The sequence below is a fragment of the Mchenga conophoros genome, linkage group LG20 (assembly GCF_057382185.1).
Source record: "Mchenga conophoros isolate Kocher_MC1m ecotype Shallow Benthic linkage group LG20, M_conophoros_male_GT1.1, whole genome shotgun sequence".
Taxonomy (NCBI): Eukaryota; Metazoa; Chordata; class Actinopteri; order Cichliformes; family Cichlidae; genus Mchenga; species Mchenga conophoros.
The window spans coordinates 34,325,221-34,347,776 of NC_140545.1; the positions used below are offsets into that span (position 1 = coordinate 34,325,221).

The 22,556-nt window shown below is 41.7% G+C and overlaps 1 protein-coding gene across 3 annotated transcripts in view; it reads left to right on the top strand.

The window, feature by feature from the left end:
* Positions 1–22,556, top strand: part of gripap1 (GRIP1 associated protein 1) — a 46,049-nt gene that overhangs the window by 4,080 nt on the left and 19,413 nt on the right. The window contains exons 6-22 of one of the 3 annotated variants that reach the window (XM_085260959.1): positions 78–243; positions 1,436–1,602; positions 1,929–1,968; positions 3,721–3,887; positions 6,646–6,693; positions 6,829–6,860; positions 7,197–7,244; positions 7,395–7,494; positions 8,597–8,674; positions 9,429–9,521; positions 14,393–14,527; positions 14,651–14,746; positions 14,848–14,958; positions 15,220–15,321; positions 15,460–15,573; positions 15,813–15,890; positions 21,718–21,813. In XM_085260959.1, the coding sequence (XP_085117085.1) occupies positions 78–243; positions 1,436–1,602; positions 1,929–1,968; positions 3,721–3,887; positions 6,646–6,693; positions 6,829–6,860; positions 7,197–7,244; positions 7,395–7,494; positions 8,597–8,674; positions 9,429–9,521; positions 14,393–14,527; positions 14,651–14,746; positions 14,848–14,958; positions 15,220–15,321; positions 15,460–15,573; positions 15,813–15,890; positions 21,718–21,813 (1,671 nt within the window). The remainder of the gene's footprint in view (positions 1–77; positions 244–1,435; positions 1,603–1,928; positions 1,969–3,720; positions 3,888–6,645; positions 6,694–6,828; positions 6,861–7,196; positions 7,245–7,394; positions 7,495–8,596; positions 8,675–9,428; positions 9,522–14,392; positions 14,528–14,650; positions 14,747–14,847; positions 14,959–15,219; positions 15,322–15,459; positions 15,574–15,812; positions 15,891–21,717; positions 21,814–22,556) is intronic. The other 2 variants (XM_085260961.1, XM_085260960.1) reach the window with 2 other exon arrangements.

The window sequence follows — 22,556 nt, forward strand, 5'->3', positions numbered from 1 at the left end:
GTTTGTGTGTAGTTCAGGCACTGTAGAAGCTTCATATCATTATTGTGATCTTAACATTATAACATTTATTTTTCCAGCTGTGTACACAGATCGAGCAGCTGGAGCAGGAGAATCAGTGCCTGAAGAAGGAAGGAGGAGCAGCCTCTGCATCCAGCCCCCCACCTAACCCTGCATCCAGCCCCGTGGATGGAGAACTGCTCCGCCTCCAAGCAGAAAACTCCACCCTCCAGAAGAAAATGAAGGGTGAGGTGACATTTAAAAGGTGTAGATCTATCATCTCTGCAGTTTTAGAGGCTCATATTTTAATATTTTTTTCACATAAAAATCGTCCTGAAGGTGTGTAGAGCCAAAGACAAGTAAAGGAAAAATATCACGATCTGATAGTTTATCTTCAGGTGTCGAGCTGATATTCGCCCACCTGTGTTCTCTCTCTCTCTTCCTGCATCAGCAGCAGTATATTTAAAGACTTTGACACGCAGTAAGCAGTGTTGGGGGTGGATAGAGCTCCTTTAACTCCCCACAGCGTCGTATTCTGTGCAGTTCAGGAGACAGACAGAGGCTACTGTTGTTTTTCGGCATATAAGTATTAATTTTCACAGGTTTAGAATTCATCATTTAAAAAAATGTAATCATAAACCTTCCTGACACATTACAATATAAACTCAACTCTTCGTCCACAGAAGGCCTTTATCATTAAACATTTGCTGACATATGCAAACATTAGTCATTTTCGTCTGCTGCCCTCAGTTTTAACTGACCAGTAATTTTTGAGGAAATTAGGTAATTTTGAAAGGAGAAGTGTTGTATGAAACAAAACCCCAAACAGGACTCAGAGAAGGATGCTAGAAACTAGACTGATGAGACGAGCTTGTATAAATCTGTACGGATGGAGAAACGGCACATGTGTTAGCAGTGTGTAATTAGCTGGGTGTATTGTGTACTGATGACTGAAGGTATGGACAAAAACATTGTCATCATACTCATGAATTCTTAATGTTCTCACTGTGAGAGTTAACTTGTGTGTGTTGGGGAACGTTGTCGGTACGTGGGTGTGATTTTTAGATGCTCTTTAGATTGAAGTTTAGGTAGAAGCTCCTATTGGCCAGACAGACATCATTTACTGATCTGGTTGATCACAGCATGTTTGCAACATCAGGCATTCACGGTTGACCTCGTTCACATACAGTGACAAATAATTTGTGACAAGTGGACAGATGAACAAGTAAAGTTGGTTTAGAGTTATAACTTGTGCCTGGTTATTTATTTCCCTTTTTGAAGGTTTTAATACATTTTCATGTAAAAAGTTATGAAGCTAACCTGGGTGCAGTGACCGCTGGGCTTGTAGTACAGCTGTGGAAACCTTGTGATTCCTGTTAGTCCTTCATGAAATGATTGACTGAATGAATGAATGATGTGAGTTGCAATTCTCCTCCAGCCCTGCAGGAGCGCTTCGACAAGGAGCTGCAGAGACAGGCGTCCGTTCAGGGCACCCAGAGTGCGACCACAGAGACTGACGGATCAGCAGGTACCAATGGAGTCTCTGATGTCACAGGGACAGGGGAGGAGTCATTGCCAGGAGGATCCAATGAGAGACTGGAACAGGTGATTGGAAGTCAAAGACACAGCCGATGCAGCATGTTTGTGATATTTTCAGCCATCGAAGATGATGCGTTCAGATTAAATATATTCTTTGACCAAAAATCCAAAATCCTCAAATATTAAGTTTACAGTTTAGATATGATGAAGAAGGTGCTTTAATCTTTTTAAGTTGAAATCTTGTTTCGACTTTAGTGCGAGTCACCTGATGTAGTGCTGCTGGACTAGAGTTTACTGAGTGCTTCTAATATTTTGTCCCGTCACGTGTGCTCATGTTATAGCACACTATACTGTAATAAGTATGTTTTTTTTTTCCCTTGTCTGTTTTTCAGGCGGAGCCTGAGCTGCGGCAGACGGAGAAACAGCTACACGGTGAGTTTACAGTTCGCTCTTTTGCTCACACGGTGTTTCCACTCAGAGGAATAACTCCTGTTCTTTCATGTGGTAATTAGTAACTTCCTGAAGAATAGCATTTAAAATATATGCTGTTTATTACATAATTAAAGACTAAAGTATTGTAATGGTGTCTGTCTCACTGTAAGTACTTTTATTGCCCTGAAAAAATGACCATGACGTACTTATAGAAGACAGGAAGCTCAATGAACCGTATGAGCTTCACATGCAGAGACAGGATTTATCCTCCACAGTGGGTTACACTGAGCTTTGCTTTCTGCCTCCACTTAACATAAACCTCGAAACATAAACACTGGATTTTGATGTCAAATGGAGTTTTGAGTTACAGAGAGAATTTTCTGATGGTATTCAGGGTTTTTCTTGCAGTTGGCAGCCCCTGTGCAACAGGACCTTAATCTGTTTTACTGAACGTTCTAATTGTTGGAGCCTCTCAGCTTTGAGCACACTGGCTCTAAAAACACTTGAGTGTTTTTTCCCTGTCTTGGTAGTAATGAAGGTGCCTGAACAGCAGTGTGATTCACTGATGTGTCTTTGAAGCAGCACTGAGCTCTGAGTTGATAGATTTATTTTCTATCTGCACAGGGGGTTTGTTGACAAGAAGAATAATGCTGAATATCACAAGATTTTAGGTGTAACATGTGGGCTTTAGCATTTGAGCTATTTTTATTTATGTGCTCATTACCACATTACATGCAAACTAACTGTATCAACATGCTGCACGAAGATGATCAAAATGGTTTTATTTTGTGTGTGAATGGATCTGACAGCTCAGACTTCAATAAGGTCATCTTCGTGCAGCGAGCTTTATAAACCGATTTACACCTGAAGCCAGCAGCTGAAAGGAAAACAGTCTAAAACCTGATCGCCACGCTGGTCTGAAGAAAAGCTTTAATCTGTCAAGCTTACAAACGCACGCTGTGTTTTAACAGCCGTCTTTTAGTTTGAATTTTTGGCTTCTGTAAGGTGAACCCACAGCTGGCTTTATAGGTGCAGAGCAGCTAGCTGGCTCAGGGCAGACACACACTACAAGCTGAAGCAGGGAAAAACAACGAAATCTGTTAGGAAGCCGCAGATTAATTAGGCTTTAATGTGGATATAACAGCTGAGGCTGCTTGAGCAGGTATTCCCTGTTAGAGCTGCAGAGCCAAACTCATTTCCACCTGTTATAAATAAAATCTTTGTTTTTGGCAGTCACTCCTGCAGTCTCTGCACTTTATGGAGACGCTCAGAGAATTTCTTGTAATATGAACAAGTGATTATTAATTTCAATACATAATTAGTGTGAGACAATCATACTGAAAATGGTAAAAAATAGCTGTATTTTGCAGCAGCCTGTGAGTCAAAGTTACCACTGGTTATTTTTCTGGTAACATATAAGTGAAGTGAAGAAATGTTGCGCTGCTGTTCTCTGTTTTGATCAATGTTGGATGACACCGCCTCTCTACAAACAAATGGACCTGAAAGTGAAAACCTGCAGAGTTCATATAAGCATGCTGTCAGTGAACGCAAACTCACAAGATGCAGCAGTTGATGTTTGACTTTGCAGCTCACCCGGAAAATCCTGGGCTCCGACTCTGTCTGCCTCCTCCAGAGATTAAAAACAAAACAAAAGAAAAGCCCAACCTCTCAGACGGCGTGTAAAGTGAGGAGCTGGTGTAGTGTGTGTCTGGCCTAACGGACTGCCCCTGCTGTGTGCGGCGCCCCCTTTAGGCCTGTCAGAGAAGAGCGTAGAGAAGATTGTAGCTAAGCAGGCAGCGCTAGGCTGGTCGGCTGCTCTCTGTCCAATAACTCACTGCTTTGGACCAGAGCTGGAGATGGCCCTGAACACCGAGCAGGAGGAGAAGAGGCTGCTGAAGGAGCAGATCCACACCCTGGAGGTACACATGCACACAACAAACACAAAAAACACATTTGCACTCACATATATCAGAGTAAGTTCTACTCGAGTACTTCCTTTATATATTTACTTCACTAAAAGTCTAAAGCGATAAAAAACTTTCCCCAGAGTAATGCTTTCAAATTCCCAAGAAAAAAAATTCCAACTAAAACTACTTAAAATGAACTGTTTTACTCTGTAAAATCTAAATGAGCAAACCAAAGTCAGGTCATAATTTCCTGTTTTATTGTCCAATGTTTGTGTAGGACATGTGCAGAAGTGTAACTCAGCGTTAGTTCACCTTCACTTGTGTTTCTTCTGAGAAGTACATGGATGCTTACACAAGGAGGCTGCTCCAACACTGCGGGCTCGATTAGTACACTGGATCATGTTTACCAGAAATAACTTTGAAGTAACAATCAATAATTATTGTTCGATAATACCTTAGCAAGCTAATTTTAGGTAGCATCCCACACTGAGCCAAACAAACATGTTTTTGATGGATTTAGCTGAGAGTGAACTCCTAAAATTTCTCCTCCTGAGTTTTTGGCTTTGAAACAACACAAAAATATGACGTCTCAGTCTGTGGACGTCTGCTGCTGGACTCCATAAGCTCCACGTGTGGACTGGTTCAGTATTTTCTCTGGTTCTGCAATCTCAAATGAGAATATTCACAGATGAACGTATTGACGTATTTCCAGGCCGATCACAGCAGATCATCGGATCAAATTTTAAAATTGATTCCATTCTGCAGTAAACGGCATATGAACAGGAATAACGTTTAAATATTAGACAACATTATAGAATATTACAGTAACATCTACTTCTTCTTTTTCATACTGCTTCTTTGTGGTGTAATGTTGCTCGATCTGTTGTGTAATTAACTTCCACTTATCCAAAAAGCCCAAAGAATAAAAAAAGTCTAAATGTTGGCAGATGAAACAGTTGTATGTCGTGAGTGAGAGAGGAAACTAATTAATTCATGACAGGAACATAAACGGCAGATGGAGAGCAGCGGTGAAATGTCAGCGTGACTAACGGACGACTGTGTCCTTTCCTCAGCGTTCACCCGCTGATGGAAACACTGAGGCTTTTTATGGGAAACATGCCTGAAGATGATTGTGATTTCTTGACCTTTAAATTGGTTGAACATTACAGGTTTGACAAATGAGTACTAAGGAGGAGGGGACAAAACATCTCGAGTGGTAAATGGTCTGTATTTGTAAAGCGCTTTTACTTGGTCCTAAGGACCCAAAGCGCTTTACACAATCATCCACACATTCACACACTGGTGATGTGTAGCCACAGCCACCCTGGGGCGCACTGACAGAGGCGAGGCTGCCGGACACTGGCGCCACCGGGCCCTCTGACCACCACCAGTAGGCAACAGGTGAAGTGTCTCGCCCAAGGACACAACGACCGAGACTGTTGGAGCCGGGGCTCGAACCGGCAACCTTCCGATTACAAGACGAACGCCCAACTCTTGAGCCACGATCAAGAGTGTTCGTGCTGTAAACCAAAACAGCTAAAACGCTGTGTGCTGCCCCTGTTTGAGTCCAGCTTTGAATTTGAATGCTTGACAGTATTTAAACAGAAGAGCTACAGTGTGCATTTCAAATGAGCCAGCAGGCACAGCTGACAATTTGAGCCAAAGTCACAAGTCTGCTGTTAACGTGTCATTAAATTAGGTTTCTGTTTTTACTTTTTGATTTTGAAAACTGCTGCTAGCTCTGTCAGGGTCACCCACACTAGAAATGATTTTGTTTGGTGGATGATGACTGTGTGATTGATACGTGAACCCTGAGCTTGGACAGAAGGCTGCACTTCTCATAGCCTTTGTTTCCACATCATATAAACACGTTTCTGCTGCCACAGCTCAGCTAGATTTTCTTTTTTGTTGGATTTCCAAACATGTAGCTTTGTTTGGACTGTTTGACTTGTTTTGCTCTTTTTTTTTTTTTTTCCTTTTTCCAAAAGTGTTGGTATCGAGTTCATCAGCATGTCATCGTCATGCTGCTTTCCTATTGGTTGTTCAGTCGTAGCGCATCGTGGTAGAAGTGCGTTATGAGATGCTCTGATTTAATCTCTGACACACTCCTGATTTTTCACACATTATATCACCACAGATCTTTCATGATTCCAGATTCTCACGGTTTATATTCAGCTTAAAGGTTTTGATAACAGAAGGATCTGTTGGTCACATGACACCTGTCAAAATCCACTTTCATCACCCAAATGCGATTTAAGATTACTTTAATATGTGAACTGTATTTCTTTTGGAAAGTCATTTGTGAATATTTGCTGCAGGATTATCTGTTTAACCAGAGTTATTAAAGTTTTAAACCTGGGCCTTATTTTCATATCACCTTGATGGTAAAATTGTTAATGGGAGCAAATGAATCTGAAAGAGCTGCACGTAATCCTAAAAGGCTCAAAGATTTTTGGAAAAACTTATCGTGATGCTGCAAACTGAGTTTCTTTGTGTTCGGACTTCCAAGAACCAAAACTCTGACTGCAGTTACCGTCGTTGGTCTAGGAACAGACGAGACATCCATTCAGAGGAGCAATAAGTTCACTTTGATTAATAAAAGTTAAGGAAATGTAATTCAGAGCAATACTTTTTAGACTCTTTGGACATTAGCCTGCATCGGTGTACTTAATAAAGTGGGGAGGATCTATAAAGTGAGCACTGAGCATGCTGTAAGTGTAAGTGTCTCTCTCCTCAGTTGACTGAACGTTTGCTTTCTGTCTGCCTCCAGGCGTCCAAACAGGCTGAAATCACCAAACTGCAGGAAGAAATAACAAAGGTAAATCTTCTCAGGGCTGACAACACACAACCACTGTGTAATAGAGATTTATTTTGCAGTAACTATGCCAGTGAACTGATATTGGCTATTAAAGGTGCAGCTTTTTAATGCTGTTTCCGTCTCTTTGTCCTGCAGCTGTCTGACAAGCTAAAGAAGAAGCAGGAGAGGTGAGATGACCTAACCGCAGTCACATTCACAGCTTTTTGACACAGTTATCGGCCAGTAATGTAGCAGCAGTGCTGTATAAACTGCTTCAGGCGTGGCTCAGTTCACTTAACCTTCACAGCAGCTGGATATTGTAGGTAGAACACCCTGCAGTACTAGAGAGAGAGAACCCCAGCCAAGTAAGAAATGAATAAGGATCGTCTTAAACTGTGAATCAAAGCTACTTGAGTAGAGGTGAAGATTTAAAGAATATATATCCCGGTCTGGAAACAGATTCACCATCATGTTAATCTGTTCTGGGCAACTAAACGAAAGCTTATGTTTTTGTTCTCCTGCAGTTTCCAGCGTCTGCAGACAGAAAAGGAGGCTCTGTACAACGACAGCAGGTCAGGACTGCCGGCACCCCGCTGCTCTTACTCCCACTAGTGTATTGACGGCTCTAATGTCCACGGTTCAGGGTGTCTGCTTTTTTTTCCCCTTTAAATGTGCTGCTTGTTGTGGAAATGTTGACCTTTTGTGGTTTTGATTCTCTGCAGGACAAAGATCGATGAGATCAACCAAAGAAAAGAAGAAGAGCTGAAGGCCATGAATATCCGTGTCCAGAAACTACAGACGGACCTCATGGCAGCCAATCAGGTTCGATCTCGCTAAGAAATCGCACCAGTCCATTACTATGTACATTCCCCCAGCTCCTCTATGATTCTTTCCCCAGTCAGGGTAATGTCCTACAAGGAAAAGTAACCATGTTGGAATTATTTATGTACGATAAAAGTTTACAAAAAACTAAACACAGGAAGTCTTGCTCGATGTTGTGTGGTGTAAGTTTAACCACTGAAAACAAACAAAGCACTTTCTATCTGAAATGAATTTTTTATGTGCAGATTGTTCATAACGAGTAATCCAAACCACGCAGCAGCATATTATTGACTAACCTGGTGTTGTGGATGGATCATCACAGATGTTCTCTTGACTGAAGTTGGGTCCTCTTTTAGTGCTTTTTTCCTGTCTTATGATTTCATTTGTCTCTGTCCATCTGGGACCACCACAATAGCTTTTATTGAGGGGGAAACTTTAATGTTCATCCTCCATCTTGGCTGTGTTAATGTGTTTATATTGTCCTAGCTATAGCTCTGTAGCTAGATACCAACTAGCCCAGCGTTAATGACATCACAGATATTGCTGCTGTTTAGTTTTCTTCAGTTATGTCTGAAGTGAAAGCAGAACAATACTTTTGGGTCTTATCTAACAAAGAAAAGAATCAGTGAGCTGCTGAGATAATTACACAGTGATGAAAGTTTGGACTTGTTTAAGAACACACCATGTCTTCATTGTTTGGACTTTATGTTTTTTTTAATTGACAGAAACTCTTAAAAATCAGACTTTGTATCATGAAAAGTAGTTCATGTCTGTGGCTGACGTCTGTTGAACACCTTTGGGTGTTATTGGAGAATCTGAATCAGACTGAATCCATTGGACACACTGAATAATTAAAACATGCATTAATAAAACATTCATGCTGTTTTTCATTTAAACGTGACGTCACATTTTCTGTACGAGTCCAAAAACAAAAAAACTTTGAATTCCAAAGTTTGCACACTTCACATGTCATTGTGAACATAGTGAAAGAGTCACTTTCTGTTCGGTTTTCTCCTCTGTAACGATCATTTCACCCTCGTTATGAACTTTGACTTTTTACTTTATAAACTAATCATTTGTGTTTGTGCGTTTTCTTGTTCAGACGGTGTCAGAGCTGAGAGAGCAGCTACAGAGCAAAGAGAAGGAACATGAGGTGGCTCTGCACACACTGAAGGACGAGGTAATGCATGCGTGCACGCACACACACACTCTGAGTCAGAGATCGTGAATCCTGCCACAGACAGGCAGACTTCTGAACATATTTCCATGTCTCAGGCGCAGCAGGAGTGCAGTAAAACACACACATATAAAGACGTGACGGCACTCTTATTTAGATATTTGTCCACATCCAAATTCTGCACACACATATTAGAATAGTTTTCTTTTTCTTTTTTTTAAATTGAAGAGGATAAGGTTGAGGGAAAAGGGGACAAGGGAGGAAACAGTGTGAAGGTTGTAGGAGTTTGATTAAAGCTGACTGTTTTCGGTTCTTTCACTTCTCTGTGAAGCTGCTTCTCTGCCAAAGTGATATAAATGTTTAAAAAGAATCCGTTTTCACCAAAAACAGGTTTTTAAAATGAAGGAAATGAAATGAGAGATGGTGGGATGGAGAAAGCTCCTTAATACAGATGATTTTTTCTTAATAAAGTACAAATATGTTTTGGAATATCACTCTGGTAGTGGAACTGGTACTTCTGTGTGTTTCTGAACTGCTTTATCCTTCTCTAATCCTCGACTCTGTTCTTTCTGTCATCTTTGTCATTTAAAATTTCTTTACCTGTACACTCTTACGTTTGTGTGTGTTCTTTTTGTTTTGTTTACCTCCTATATTGCCTTTGTTTTTCTCGCTTTCTTTATTTGCTCTTTACTGGTTTCTTTCCCATCTTATCTTTTCCCCTCTGACGCCCCCTGCTGGTGGTTTGGTGCAACTGCAGGTAGCCAGTCAGAGTGCAGTCAGTCAGGAACAGGTGGACAACATCCTGCAGGAGAACGATGCTCTGAGGACAAACCTAGCTGCTCTAGAACAGGTAATAAACGTTACACAGCATGGAGAGAGTTAACGGCACTAACTTAGTGGCCATGAAACCCGGAGAACCCCTCATAAGCATGACGTCATCTCTGAGCACTAACCCAGCTACTTTTAACATGTAATAAAACTGATGAACAGTACCATAACCCTGACAGTACATCATCTCTGTGTACTAGAGAAACTGACAAGAACGTTACACTGACCAATGAGGAAAAAGTCATTAATACCTCAAAGACCATCACGCTGCTGCTAATCACACAACAGTTACCTGATCCCAGTTGTTGCTTTAGAAAGAAATGACAAAAATGTGTCAAGTGGAAAAATAAATTCACATTACTGTGATTGTCTGCAGCACCTGGACTTGGACCATGCTAACACAAAGCAAGTAGTTAAAGATCAGAGCCGTGCGAACCAAGCAGCTGAAGCTTTTTAAAGGTTAAGAAAAATCTACAAAATATTAGCATCTTACAAAAAAGAGGAAATTTTGCTTATTAGAATGAACTGCTGTTACAAGAATTACTTGTAATCGACTTGTTCCATATATACACTCAAGAAAAATATAAACGCAACACCTTTGTTTTTGCTCCCATTCCCCATGGGATGGACGTAGAGACCTAAAATTCATTCCAGATACACAATATAACCATCCCTCCCAAACAGTGGTCACAAATCAGTCCAAATGTGTGGTAGTGGGCACATCTGCTATATTGAGATAATCCATCCCACCTCACAGGTGTGCCACATCAGGATGCTGATCTGACATCATGAGTAGTGCACAGGTGTACCTCAGACTGCCCACAACAAAAGGCCACCCTGGAATGTGCAGTTTTTTGCGCTATTGGGGGTCTGGGGACCCAGAACCGGTCAGTATCTGGTGTGACCACCATTTGCCTCATGCAGTGCAACACATCGTCGCATGGAGTCTATCAGATTGTCAATTGTGGCCTGTGGAATGTTGGTCCACTCCACTTCAATGGCTGTGCGAGGTTGTTGGATATTCGTGGGAACTGGTACACGCTGTCGTATACGCCGGTCAAGCACATCCCGAACATGCTCAATGGGTGACATGTCCGGTGAGTATGCTGGCCATGCAAGAACTGGGACATTCTCAGCTGCCATCTGCCCTGAACAATGTGAACCATGATTCATCCGTGAAGCGCACACCTCTCCAACGTGCCAGACGCCATCGAATGTGAGCATTTGCCCACACAAGTCTGTTACGGCGACGAGCTGGAGTCAGGTCAAGACCGCGATGAGGACGACGGGCATGCAGTTGAGCGTCCCTGAGACGGTTTCTGACAGTTTGTGCAGAAATTGTTTGGTTGTGCAAACCAATTGTTCCAGCAGCTGTCTGGGTGGCTGGTCTCAGACGATCTTGGAGGTGAACCTGCTGGATGTGGAGGTCCTGGGCTGGTGTGGTTACACGAGGTCTGCGGTTGTGAGGCCGGTTGGATGTGCTGCCATATTCTCTGAAACGCCTGTGGAGATGGCTTATGGTTGAGAAATGAACATTCAATGCACGGGCGACAGATCTGGTTGACATTCCTGCTGTCAGCATGCCAATTGCACGCTCCCTCATTGCTTGTGGCATCTGTGGCATTTTGCTGTGAGACAAAACTGCACATTCCAGGGTGGCCTTTTGTTGTGGGCAGTCTGAGGTACACCTGTGCACTACTCATGATGTCAGATCAGCATCCTGATGTGGCACACCTGTGAGGTGGGATGGATTATCTCAATATAGCAGATGTGCCCACTACCACACATTTGGACTGATTTGTGACCACTGTTTGGGAGGGATGGTTATATTGTGTATCTGGAATGAATTTTAGGTCTCTACGTCCATCCCATGGGGAATGGGAGCAAAAACAAAAGTGTTGCGTTTATATTTTTGTTCAGTGTATATGTGTATATGTATAATATGGAACACTGGATCAGGCTGTGTTAATGCAAAGAAAAGCGTGTCATGCTCCGCGCATTCAGCTTCAGCTGTTTAATAGCTTCATTTACTGGTTACAGGTTAAAGACAGACAGCCCAATCAGAAAGAAGTTTAATGTTTTATATAATTCTGACCTCAAAACGCTGGTTTGAACCACTTACTGTTTTTTGTAATTGATGTCATTTCACGTGAGGTTTTGTAAATCTGACCCTGAACAGGATCATCCAGAACACTTTACTCACACACTATCAAACTGTAACTCACCTTGTAGGAGAACAGTGCTCTGGGGACTGATCTGTGCACGCTTGACCCTAGAGTAGAGCCCTCATCTAGGACCCTAACCGTAGCTTGTTTTTCTGGACTAATGTGACTCTTGAAAACTAAACTACATACTGCTGCACCGAGTGCTAACAACAGAACACTTTAGAGAGGCTTACATTAAATCTTTTGTGCAAGTGTAAAATTCAAAGCGCTTGCAGGAAACTAGATGATAGATCTGTGAGGGCTGCCCAACTAATGATGGTAGGTGGAGTTAATCTAGAATAGCTTTTTTAGAGAGAGTATCTAGAACCTGTTTGTTTATTGTAGCAGCTGTCTTTAATGTCAGTGTGGAACACGTGTTGCAGGAGAACAGTGCTCTGAGGACTAATCTGTGCGCTCTTGAACAGGTAATTATTTCCTGACTCCTCATGTAGAGTTTAGCATTAGATTGAGGTCCTGAAATGAACTTTGATTCCTAGAATCTTTTCTAGAGGCTTTTTTTTAAAGATTGATCCCCTTAAAAATAAAATAACATGACTGTGTATGCTGAGTAGAATGTGTTGATGTCCTGAACCAGAAGCCTAAGTAGAGTGACTGGTTACAGTGACTGAGATTAGTTGGTTGGAGCTCCTCAAAGTAATCACGATGATCAGTTTTTCCTGCTTTCCAGCAGGTTCCTGCTTTAATTCTGATTTATGTAATGAAAATGTTGATGCTGGAGGAGGTCAGTAACCTCAGCTGTAGCTCATTAGGGTTCACATCCATGGTCCATGTTGCTTTCTTTGTTTGTGTCTAGCAAGATATATATTTGATGAAATGTACGACCTTTGGCCTGATTAGATCTGTTCGTGTTGTTCTTTGTCGTCATTCTGAAACACTTTATTTTGGAGAATAAATCAGGAACCAACTGTGTTATATGTTAGGTTTTCAGGTTACTTGGAGGGCAACATCTTCACCTTTTGATGTCTTAAATGCTTTTTAGAAAGAAAAACTCTAAATAGTGTTTGATTTTTCAGTCAGACTTTTTCCACCCAAATCCCAAGACTTGGAGAAATACTTTTTCAAAGTAAAAGTTGCATATTCTGATGGCATACTGTTGGGCCTCAGAGGTAAAGATTAGGCCTTTTGCCATTGTCCATGACATAGACCTCACCGGATTATTCATACAAATACAAAATTTTTACTTAAGTATAATTTGTGTCCTGTGACTCTTGTTTGTGTCGTCATAAACTAAAGAAAAGGTCTCATGATCATCATTGGTGTTTACGTTGGCACTTTTCGTCACGTCCATAAGAAACTGCAGGACTGAGTTGGTGCACTTGTTGTTCATAAACGAGTAACAAGTTGAAAATAGTTGAGCTTTAAAAAATCGCTGCACTCCTCAGTGTCACCACTTTAACTAAAAAAAATAAGAAGGGGCGGGATTTATGATGTCCGTACCGTCAGTGAACAAACACTGTCGCTGACGACAGTCCTGAACACTGACGAGCATGGTTTCATGAGCCAGCAACAGTTAAAGTGCTCTGATGTTCCACGTTAGCCTCAAACTGGAAGATTGATTTAGAACGGAAAATTGCAAAGAACAGTTAAGCCGGTGAAATCATTAAGTCCGATACAAAACGCACTGTAGGATTAAATACGTTCTTAAACTTAGAAACCTGGACTCAGGAGACGCTCCAAATGCTTCATCCTCTGTTCTCAGACGAAACAATCCATGTGCTGACTTACACAAATCTTTGTGTGGTTTGTAAAGCCAAAGTATACATTTACACTCTTCTCACTTAAAGTCACTGTGCTGTACACGTGAATATTCTGACTAGAAATCAAAATAACACAAAAACATTTTTCTCCCAGGAACTTTGTGATGGTAGTAAAATGTTTTTTGTGTTTCCTCTGAGACCCACACACACACACACACACACACACACACACACACACACACACTGATGTTCACACCAAACCTGGCCGTGTGGAGCTGTGCTGCTTTAGAACATGAGAGCATGACTGCTGTCAAAGAAACTGGAAATTAAAATGTATTTATCAGATTCACTGCTTTGGGTCTTACTAATGCCGGCTAGTTCGCTCTCTGAACTGGACAATGTTATGTTTAAAAAACTGAAATGAATGTTTTGAAATACCTTACAGTAAGCAAATGGATTTTTGGAAATCACCACCAGTTTAATCAGAATTAGTAGCTGAAAATTGCAGCTAGGCTGCTACCAATCAGAAGTGTGCAGTGGCACAAACTCTAGAGTCTGCTTAGACAGCCATCACCGTGGTGGCTCCAAAGGGTGTAATCCTACAGCCTGAAGGGATATAAAAGAGGGTCAGCTGATGTGGGTGACCTATAGAGATGGACCTCCGACATGGATCTATATGTAGATAAATGATCTGTGTGTGGGGGTTCATGCCATTGTTATACCTAAAAGGCCAAATGATTTAATGCTACAACTTACATCTTATTTAACCTGTGGTCATTTACTGTTCTCTGCTTCATCTTAATCATCTGTCGTCATCATTCTTTTCTATCTAATATTTTCTGGCAGTTGTTATCTGTCCAGGACATTCTTGTACATGTACGTGTTTAAGTTGGACAGGTACTGCAAAGAGTCGTTCAGGAATTAAAGTGAACACTGTAAAGAGAAATAAAGTGTTTGAAATGTGTTTGTAGATCCAAACGGTGAAGACGCAGGAAATGAACCTGTTGCGAGAGCAGCAGGAGGCGCTGACGGGCGAACTGCAGCAGAGACGAACTGAACAGGAGAATCTGCTGGCTCAGAGGGATGACCTCAACTCCCAGCTGCAGGTAGATTAAACAGTGGTTTGTTTAACCTTTGGGTTTTATCTCAGCTCGTTCTGCCGATATAAACGACTCTCCAGCTGTTTGTTTACACGTGGCTTCCTGCTTCTCTCACTTTACGTCCTTCAGGAGTCGAGTTTTGCCAACAGGAAGTTGTTGGAGCAGTTAACCGAAGAAGGACAAGAGAAGGATAGACTGCTGAGAGAGCTGGACGAGGCTAAGAAGGTACACACATAAACAACAACAACACACAGAGTGCCACATGGTGTCTGTACACAAACCAGCTGAACCAGTAAACACACTTACACCTGTTTGTGTGTGAGCAGACAGCAGAGAAGAGGAAGGCCATGCTGGATGAGATGGCCATGCAGCTGAACCAGGAAAAGTCTGACCACAAGGAGGCGCTGTCAGACCTCAAACTGCAGCACGAGAAAGAGGCGAGTGGCCATGGATCTGCTGCTTTTAATGGCTTTTATCCATCACAGTTTTCATGTCTTCTTTGTTTGGTTTCTCTATATAGTTTCTTTGCTTTGAATTATCGCTGATCTGTTTTTGTTTGTGTGGTTTTTAGTTTTTAAAATGTGCAAAAATAAAGAAAAGCCACAAATTTTCATCAGATTTAGTGAATTCTTTTTGCTTTTGTCTCTTCTCTGTATTCCCTGACTCATTTTCTTCTTCTGTCTCCTCCTCTCTTTCAGGTTCTTGCAGTGAGGGCTCGATACGAGAAGGAGCTCAGAGGACTTCATGAAGACAAGAATCGCTCTGAGGAAGAAATCCGACAGCAGCTTAGAGATGAAAAGGTAAAGAGGCACGCAGGAGGTGAAAGTGGGTAAGGAGACAAAAGAAAACTCCTGATGTGTGTCTTCCAGATGTCTCGTATAACACGAGCAGCAGAGTCGTTATCGCACAAGTTCACGATACGCTTTGTGAGTTTTCAGGCTCGGACGAAGGAGCTGGAGGGTTTACAGCCCCGAGTGGAGGAGCTGCTGAGTCAGGTCCAGTCCATGGAGGGAGCCAAAGGATGGTTCGAGAGACGGCTCAAAGAGGCTGAGGTCAGTATCTGCTGAGTGCTGGCTGGTCACCCTATAAACCAGCGGTACTTTTCCGCCAATTCGTCCTCCAAATCCTCCGTAGTTTAAAGGTCGAGTTTGCACATTTGCATCATTATTTTAAAGTGAAAATGCCAACATTTACAGTTTTTAGCTTCTCGGCTGAGCAGATTCTGAGTTCCTTTGATTCCAAGTGTTCCTCTGTGACTGACTGTACTTTATCTGTCTGCTGATGCGAGCAGGAGAATATAGAGAAGAACAATCTGCAACATCAGGAGGAAATCAAGCAGCTGTGGAAAGAACACAAACTTCAGCTGGAGGTACACACACACACACACACACTTTCATTTTGTTTTATTTAATCAGGTAAAGGTGTCACTGAGAAGAGTAATGTGTTTTCTGTGAGCACAGAATGAAAGCCGGTGTTATAAGAACAAAAGCAGACAACAGACGATGACTGTCACACTTGATGAGATTACACACATTAAAGCGAGCACAGAAACATTGATTAACAGATCCTGTAGAAGTGACTTAAACTCAGCAGCAGTAATCAGCTCTGACAGTTTCACCTCCGTCTCTACTTCGCCTCAGGAAAAAGATGCTGAAAAGATGCCGAGACTGTCTTCACTCAACATTTTATAGATGTCGCTTCTTTATGTTCAGCACAGTTGAGGAAGATCATCTTGGGGTGGAGTTACAAACATGTATAAAAGTCACTCGATTGAAATGACGGACAAGAAAAGCTCCTTATATCCAACCATCACACCTTTGACAGGCGTTAGGTCAATTTTCAGGCACTGTGTCAGTTTTTCTGTTTATCATCAGTAAACTGTGTTTATCATAACCCACTGCATAACCGTTCCTTTGCATAACATTACGTTTCCTCCTGTAGCCTGTCTGGTAGAATAATCATGTCTCTCTAAACTCCAAATGGAGGATTTGTAACAAGAAAAGTAATGAATACAGTGAGCTGTGTTTAACATTTTGCTCCATTTGCATTTATTTTATCTAATCAGTTGAACTCCTCGACTAAACTGCTGAGCAGTAATGTGGATGAGATGATATCAAACCCAAACTGCCTGCTGCACACCTGTGAACTATAAAAATACAATTTCCCATCTTAGTAGTTATTATGGATATTTTCTTCTAGGAGATATTGTGCTATTTATCCCAGCGTGTTGGTCTCATGGACCCAGAATACACACACCATGTATGCAACGGTTTTAAACTGGATTCCTGTGTGCATACGTGCAGTGATTGGCCTCCTGCATTAGTGCACAGCCTGTAGTAAGACAATCGCTTCAATCACTTCACAGCGATGTCGCAAACCTGCTGTTCAGTTACGGAGATCTGACGGGCTTCAGAGGTTTGAAATGCAGATATAACTGCAGAGCCGGGCTCAGCTAAACCTGCTCTCTGAGACACACAGCAGTGGTGCATCAGAGAACCGTGCAATGATTTGTGTGATTGCTTCCCAGCATGCACTGGGACAGAGGATTTATCATAATTTTTCATGTGTTAGTGTGCTCTGTAGTGTTTCCACAAGTGATGCTTTCCTCTGTGATTTTTTTTTTTTTTTGGTCCCCATGACTGCATGAAACATTGATAATCTGGTGAGACATATGCAGTTTAATTAATGACTCGTGCTAATCAGCACACATTTAATTTGTCAGAGAATCAGTTACATTTCTGTGCAGAATGAGATGAAATGATACAGAATCTGTAGCTGGTTTAATAGTTATTCACTTTAGTTCAGTCTTATTTATATAGTAAAGCTCCAATTCACAACAGCAGTCATGTCAAGGTGCTTTAGTTAGATTAAGAAGCCTGAACTCCAATATAGGAGAGAAGACCCCATCAGTCAGACCAACCTCTATGAGCAACCCCCAGCAGAACCAGGCTCAGGGCTGGGCAGCCATGTACTATGATCAGTCAAGCGGTGAGGGGGAAAACAGGAACAAAAGGGATAGAAAGCTGAGAACAAAATATAAACTACAGGAGAGAAAAGGCACAAGATGAGGGCTTGCAGTAGTGGGATATAATATCCATGGAGAGTGGATGTGGAGAAAAGTGCTAAGTGTTTCTTGGGCCATGAGCAGGACTAAGGGATGGTTGAGGGTCAGCTGATCCAGCCCTACCTAAAAGTTTTATCAAAAAGGAAAGTTTGACGCCTGTTTCTGAAAAGTTGAGAGAATCTCGTCTCCCAAATGTACAGGAACAACTGAAGGCTCTGCCTCCATCCACAGAGCACAGGCAAGGCTGCAGTCTGAGAGCGATGTGATGTGAGATGGTGGCGCTTGATCATTCATGCCTTTGTATGTGAGAAGAAGTATTGTAAATTAAATTCTGGATCTAACAGGAAGCCAATAAAGATGAGCTAATGCAGGAGAAATATGATCTCTCTTTCTGGTTCCTGTCAGTACTCAGACTGTGGCCTTTCTGATCAACTGAAATCTTTCAGGGAGCTTTAGAACGGCCTGCTGATAAGAATTGTAGTATTTCAGCCTAGAAAAATCAAATGCATAGACAATTTTTTCAGTAATTGTGACCTCTTAACAGTTGCACTTTTGAAGCTTCTACGGAGGCTTGAAATCATTTCTGAATGTTAAACTGCAGCTCAGGTGAAGACGGAGCATCCGCGTCCAGAACAAGACGTTTCAGAAGGCGCCTCTATAAATATCAACACTTGTGTGCGTGTGTGTAGACAGGCACACAGTGCGTGTAGGCATGTACGTTTGTGTGTGCGCTCTAATTGAAAACGTTTCTAATTAAAGCGTAGTTGTCTCCATGGTAACTTGGAGAGGTTAAGCTGTGTTAACAGCCGATCAGAGTGGAGGCGGCTCATGTGAACGCTGACAGTCTGCTGCAGACACCCTGAACGCTTCACGCCATCTGTCAGCAGGACGGAGTTCAGCTTGTTGTTCAGCGCCGTGATTCTCGTTTCCACACTGACCCGTCGTCGTCGTGCACTCACAGCACAAAGACGAGGCTTTGTTTACAGCGTGCGACGAGTGGATACCGCTCGACGCGGTGGTGTTTGTTTCCAGTCTTGAAGCTGATTGATTTTGTTTGCAGTGTTTACAGACATCTCTGTTGTGAAACGAGGATGGATGGAGGGCGCTTTTTGGACCGCGCTGCTGTAATTGGTCACTGTGACACACTGTCAGTATTAAGAAGCACTGGATTAGCTCTGTCAACACTGTTTCTAGAAGAGTTTTGTAAATGAAATGGCTCCACTAAACAGACAAAAGATGCTGAGATTTTTAAACGTTGCAGATGTTTGTTGTTATTGATGTAAGGTGATGTGATGGGCCGCCAGGCTGCGTACAAGTTCAAATAATCCAAACATAAACACTAAATGTAATTTGCAGCTAAAACAAAGACTGAAAGGAGAGCGCTTGCCACCTGCTCTGATTCCTGCAGTGGATATAAACACACTTAGTGTACAGAACTCCACAAAGACTAACTGAAAGGAGTAAAGACCCAAATATTAACACAGTCTGATTGTGGCTACAGCTTGTGGAGATACAGAAATGCTGCCATATAATCTGCATCATTATAATTTCATTAATAACATTCTTTACAGCATTATTTCATCTAATAATATTTCTCACAGTATTGATACTGCATTACAGTTGTTTATTGAAGATGTTCATTTGAGGATCCTTCCACTATGTTAACTTTTATTACAAGTACGGTTAGAAGTATTTTATACACATTGCATATTTGTGCTTATTTCGAGTTGATGTTCGGTTCATTAAGGGTCTTAAGCTTCACTGGCGTGACTGTCCAGGTGATACATGCTGAGGGAAACCAGAACATAGAAGGATAACTGCAATGCATGCTTACAGTACATATAACACATATAATCTAGGAATGTGTCAGGCCTGCGGCCTTAACTCATTTGGTGTCTTAATATATTTTATTCTACTTGGTAACAGACGATCAGAGTCAATAATTAGCCCCAGAGACCCTGAGGGCTTGAAGTTTATTACCTTGTATGGAAGGTGTTATAGAAAAGAGAAGTTCTATGTCTGTTTATAGGCATTAAAGATGTACCATTAACTGTGACTAATGTCTGGAACCTATTTTAATCTGTCATTGACGCCATGGGGGGGCGTGTACCCCACTGCTTTATAAGTGTCCACAACATGTATTTTGGTCAGAAGACATAGGCTGATGTTTTCTCCGGGCTGTTAATAAACTCATCGTTTGATTGCACTTCTCTGGGGCCTCCGTGGTTTGTCTCACTGCTCTACATTGATTGATTTCGCGACAAGCTCCATATGTGGTTACCATTCGAGTCTCATAACCAATAATAATTCTCATTACTGATGAGCGTAATTATTGGTTATCAGTAACGAGCCCTTTCAGCAGATTAGATGACCACGGTGATCGTGTATACGTCTGTGAGAAAGTCTCTCCTCAGAGACCTGCTGCACTGATTAGTTTGTCTGCGTGTGCGTGTGTGTTTTATCTGCTGGATAACAGCCTGGTACTGAAACCAGAGTGAGGAAACTTAATAGGAAAAGTTAATTAATGATGGAAGAAGTCTAATTAGAGGGCAGGTCAGGTCCCGGGCAGGTGCTCCACGTGTCGGGGGTTTGAGTTTCAGCCGTCACATGTCGTTTCCTGTCTTCGTTCCTGAACATCAATGCTAAGGTTTGTTAAACCGAACGTTAAATGGCAAATTAAAAATAATCAGTTCACCCTGTTCTCTCCAGTTACATCAGAACATGCTGAAAAAAATAGCTGATTGTTCATAAACCTTAAAGCACACGAGTCCTGCAGCCTGATTTTACAAATTTAAATCACTCAAACTGCTCGAAGCATTCTGTTTGTAAACGCTGTTCACCATATCTAATCATCTGCATGAAAATACATTTTTTCCGATGTTATAAATTATATCTTGTAATATGTTCACCTGATGCACACAGTTATAATAAAAAAAATGATAGTTTGGAAGAAATTAAGTCAAAATTATAGAGGCTGGAGAAGCAGGTATTTAAATGCAAGTCTTATCTCTTATTCCACAAGGCTTAATCCTGGAATTCAGGTGTTTTAATTCCCATTGCTACAGATGTGTAAAATCAAACACTTAGCCATGAAGTCTGCTTTCTTTTGTAAAAGAATGGGTCACTCTTAAGATCCTGCTGAAGTTAGGAGTGGTACCGTAACAGGATGCCACTGTTGCAAAACAGTTTGTGAAGTTTCTTCAGTCCCAGATGTTCCACGATCAGCTGTCAGTGGTGTTATTTCAAAAGTGGCCGACCACAGAAAGCTACCAAGGGGAGCCATCAACCAAAATGATGAAGAGTCTCCAGCGCTCTGCTGACTCAGTAGCTGCAGAGCTCCAAGCCTCCTCTGGCTTTAACATCAGCACAAAAGCTTTGCACCGGGAGCTTCATGCCAAGGGTCTCTGTGGTCGAGCAGCTCCTGCAGGTGTAATGTGTAGGTGGCTCAGGGTTTTTGTCCACATGCTGTACTTCTTGTAAATTTCTGTATTTGAGAAACTGTTTCCAATCTTCCAAAATAACTAATGCAATTAAATCGAGTATGAAAAACTGTGTCAGTGCCCTTATGTCTAAAACATCTGTGTGCTGCAATGAAGAGGGAACAGCTGGCAGGTCATCAATGGCATATTTTTATTTACAGTAGCATCCTGTAAGAAAGCAAAGAATAAACAAGTTTTCTTACAAAATGAGTTTAAAACCTGCAGTTTAGAGTTTTTATTATTATTTGTGATTTTTTTTTTTAAATAAATAATGTCATACATCTCAGTAAAGTCTCAGAGCTTCTCTCCCACCACGTGGTGAGCTGTTGATAGAGGTGTAAGACGTTACAGGGAATTAACAGACTCTTGTTTTCCTCCAGAATGACATTTCCCCCTCCCTCTGTCAGGTGAGCGGCTACAGCCTGCAGATGTTTTTAATGTAGATTTTAGTCAAATTAATTAGCGGCAGAAGATTAGAAGGGAATTAAAAGCAGTTTCCTTTTTCAAATTAATCTCTGTGTCAGATGGATTAAGAGCATGGGGGCATCGCTGGAGGTGCAAATGTAGCTTGTTTAAATGTTTTTCGCCGCATTTCTCCTCCAGATGTTTGAGCTGCTGAACGAAATCCTGATGTGTCGCTTTGTGTCCTGCAGGAGAAGCAGTCAGAGATGGAGAAACTGAAGCAGCAGCTGGTGGAGGTGGAGAAGCAGAGGGAGGAGCACGGGGACACCATCGGGAAACTCAAACAGGTAATAGCTTTGTATCAGAGCTGATATATCTCGTTCCTCCAGTGTCCAAAGACTGCAAACTTTAATTCAGACCCACTCACACGGTTCTGTCTACGAGACCAAATGTGGTTTAATACGCCGCTGTAAATAGTCCCTTATAGTCCTTTTCCTACTGTTTATAATGATAGAACAGAGAGCAGCTTTTAGGAGCTTTATAAAAATGGAACTACATTTGTGATTTTTCGTTTTTTTTGTAAATAAAGGTTGATGTTTACAGTATGAACCAGCGGGCTGAGACCATACACTGTATGTACAAGATGGACATAAACAGACACAAATACCTGCTGTTTCATATGCAAGTAAAATGCTATGAGAAACAAACATAACAGAAATTAATACTCGTAAATTTAAATTGATTAATTTGTTTTTTAATTTGTCAGAAGCAGGTAGCACGGTGGGATGGTGATTAGCACTGGTCCCTTTGGGTTCTCCAGCTTCCTCTCGCAGTCCAAAGACATGCAGTTAGTGGGGTTAGATGAAGTGGTGGTTCTAAACGGCCCATTCAATTAGATTTGAATCGGGGAAATTTTGCCTCAGACAGTCAGAAATATTATAATTCTGATCATGCATCAGTACATTTCCATATTTTTATATTTATAAAAAGAAAGCTGAGACTTGTGAGACTTTATCAAAGGTGTGAGCATCACAGCAGAGGCCTTTGTGTCAAAGTAGCTGAGGATGAAACAGAAAAACATGAAGGAGAT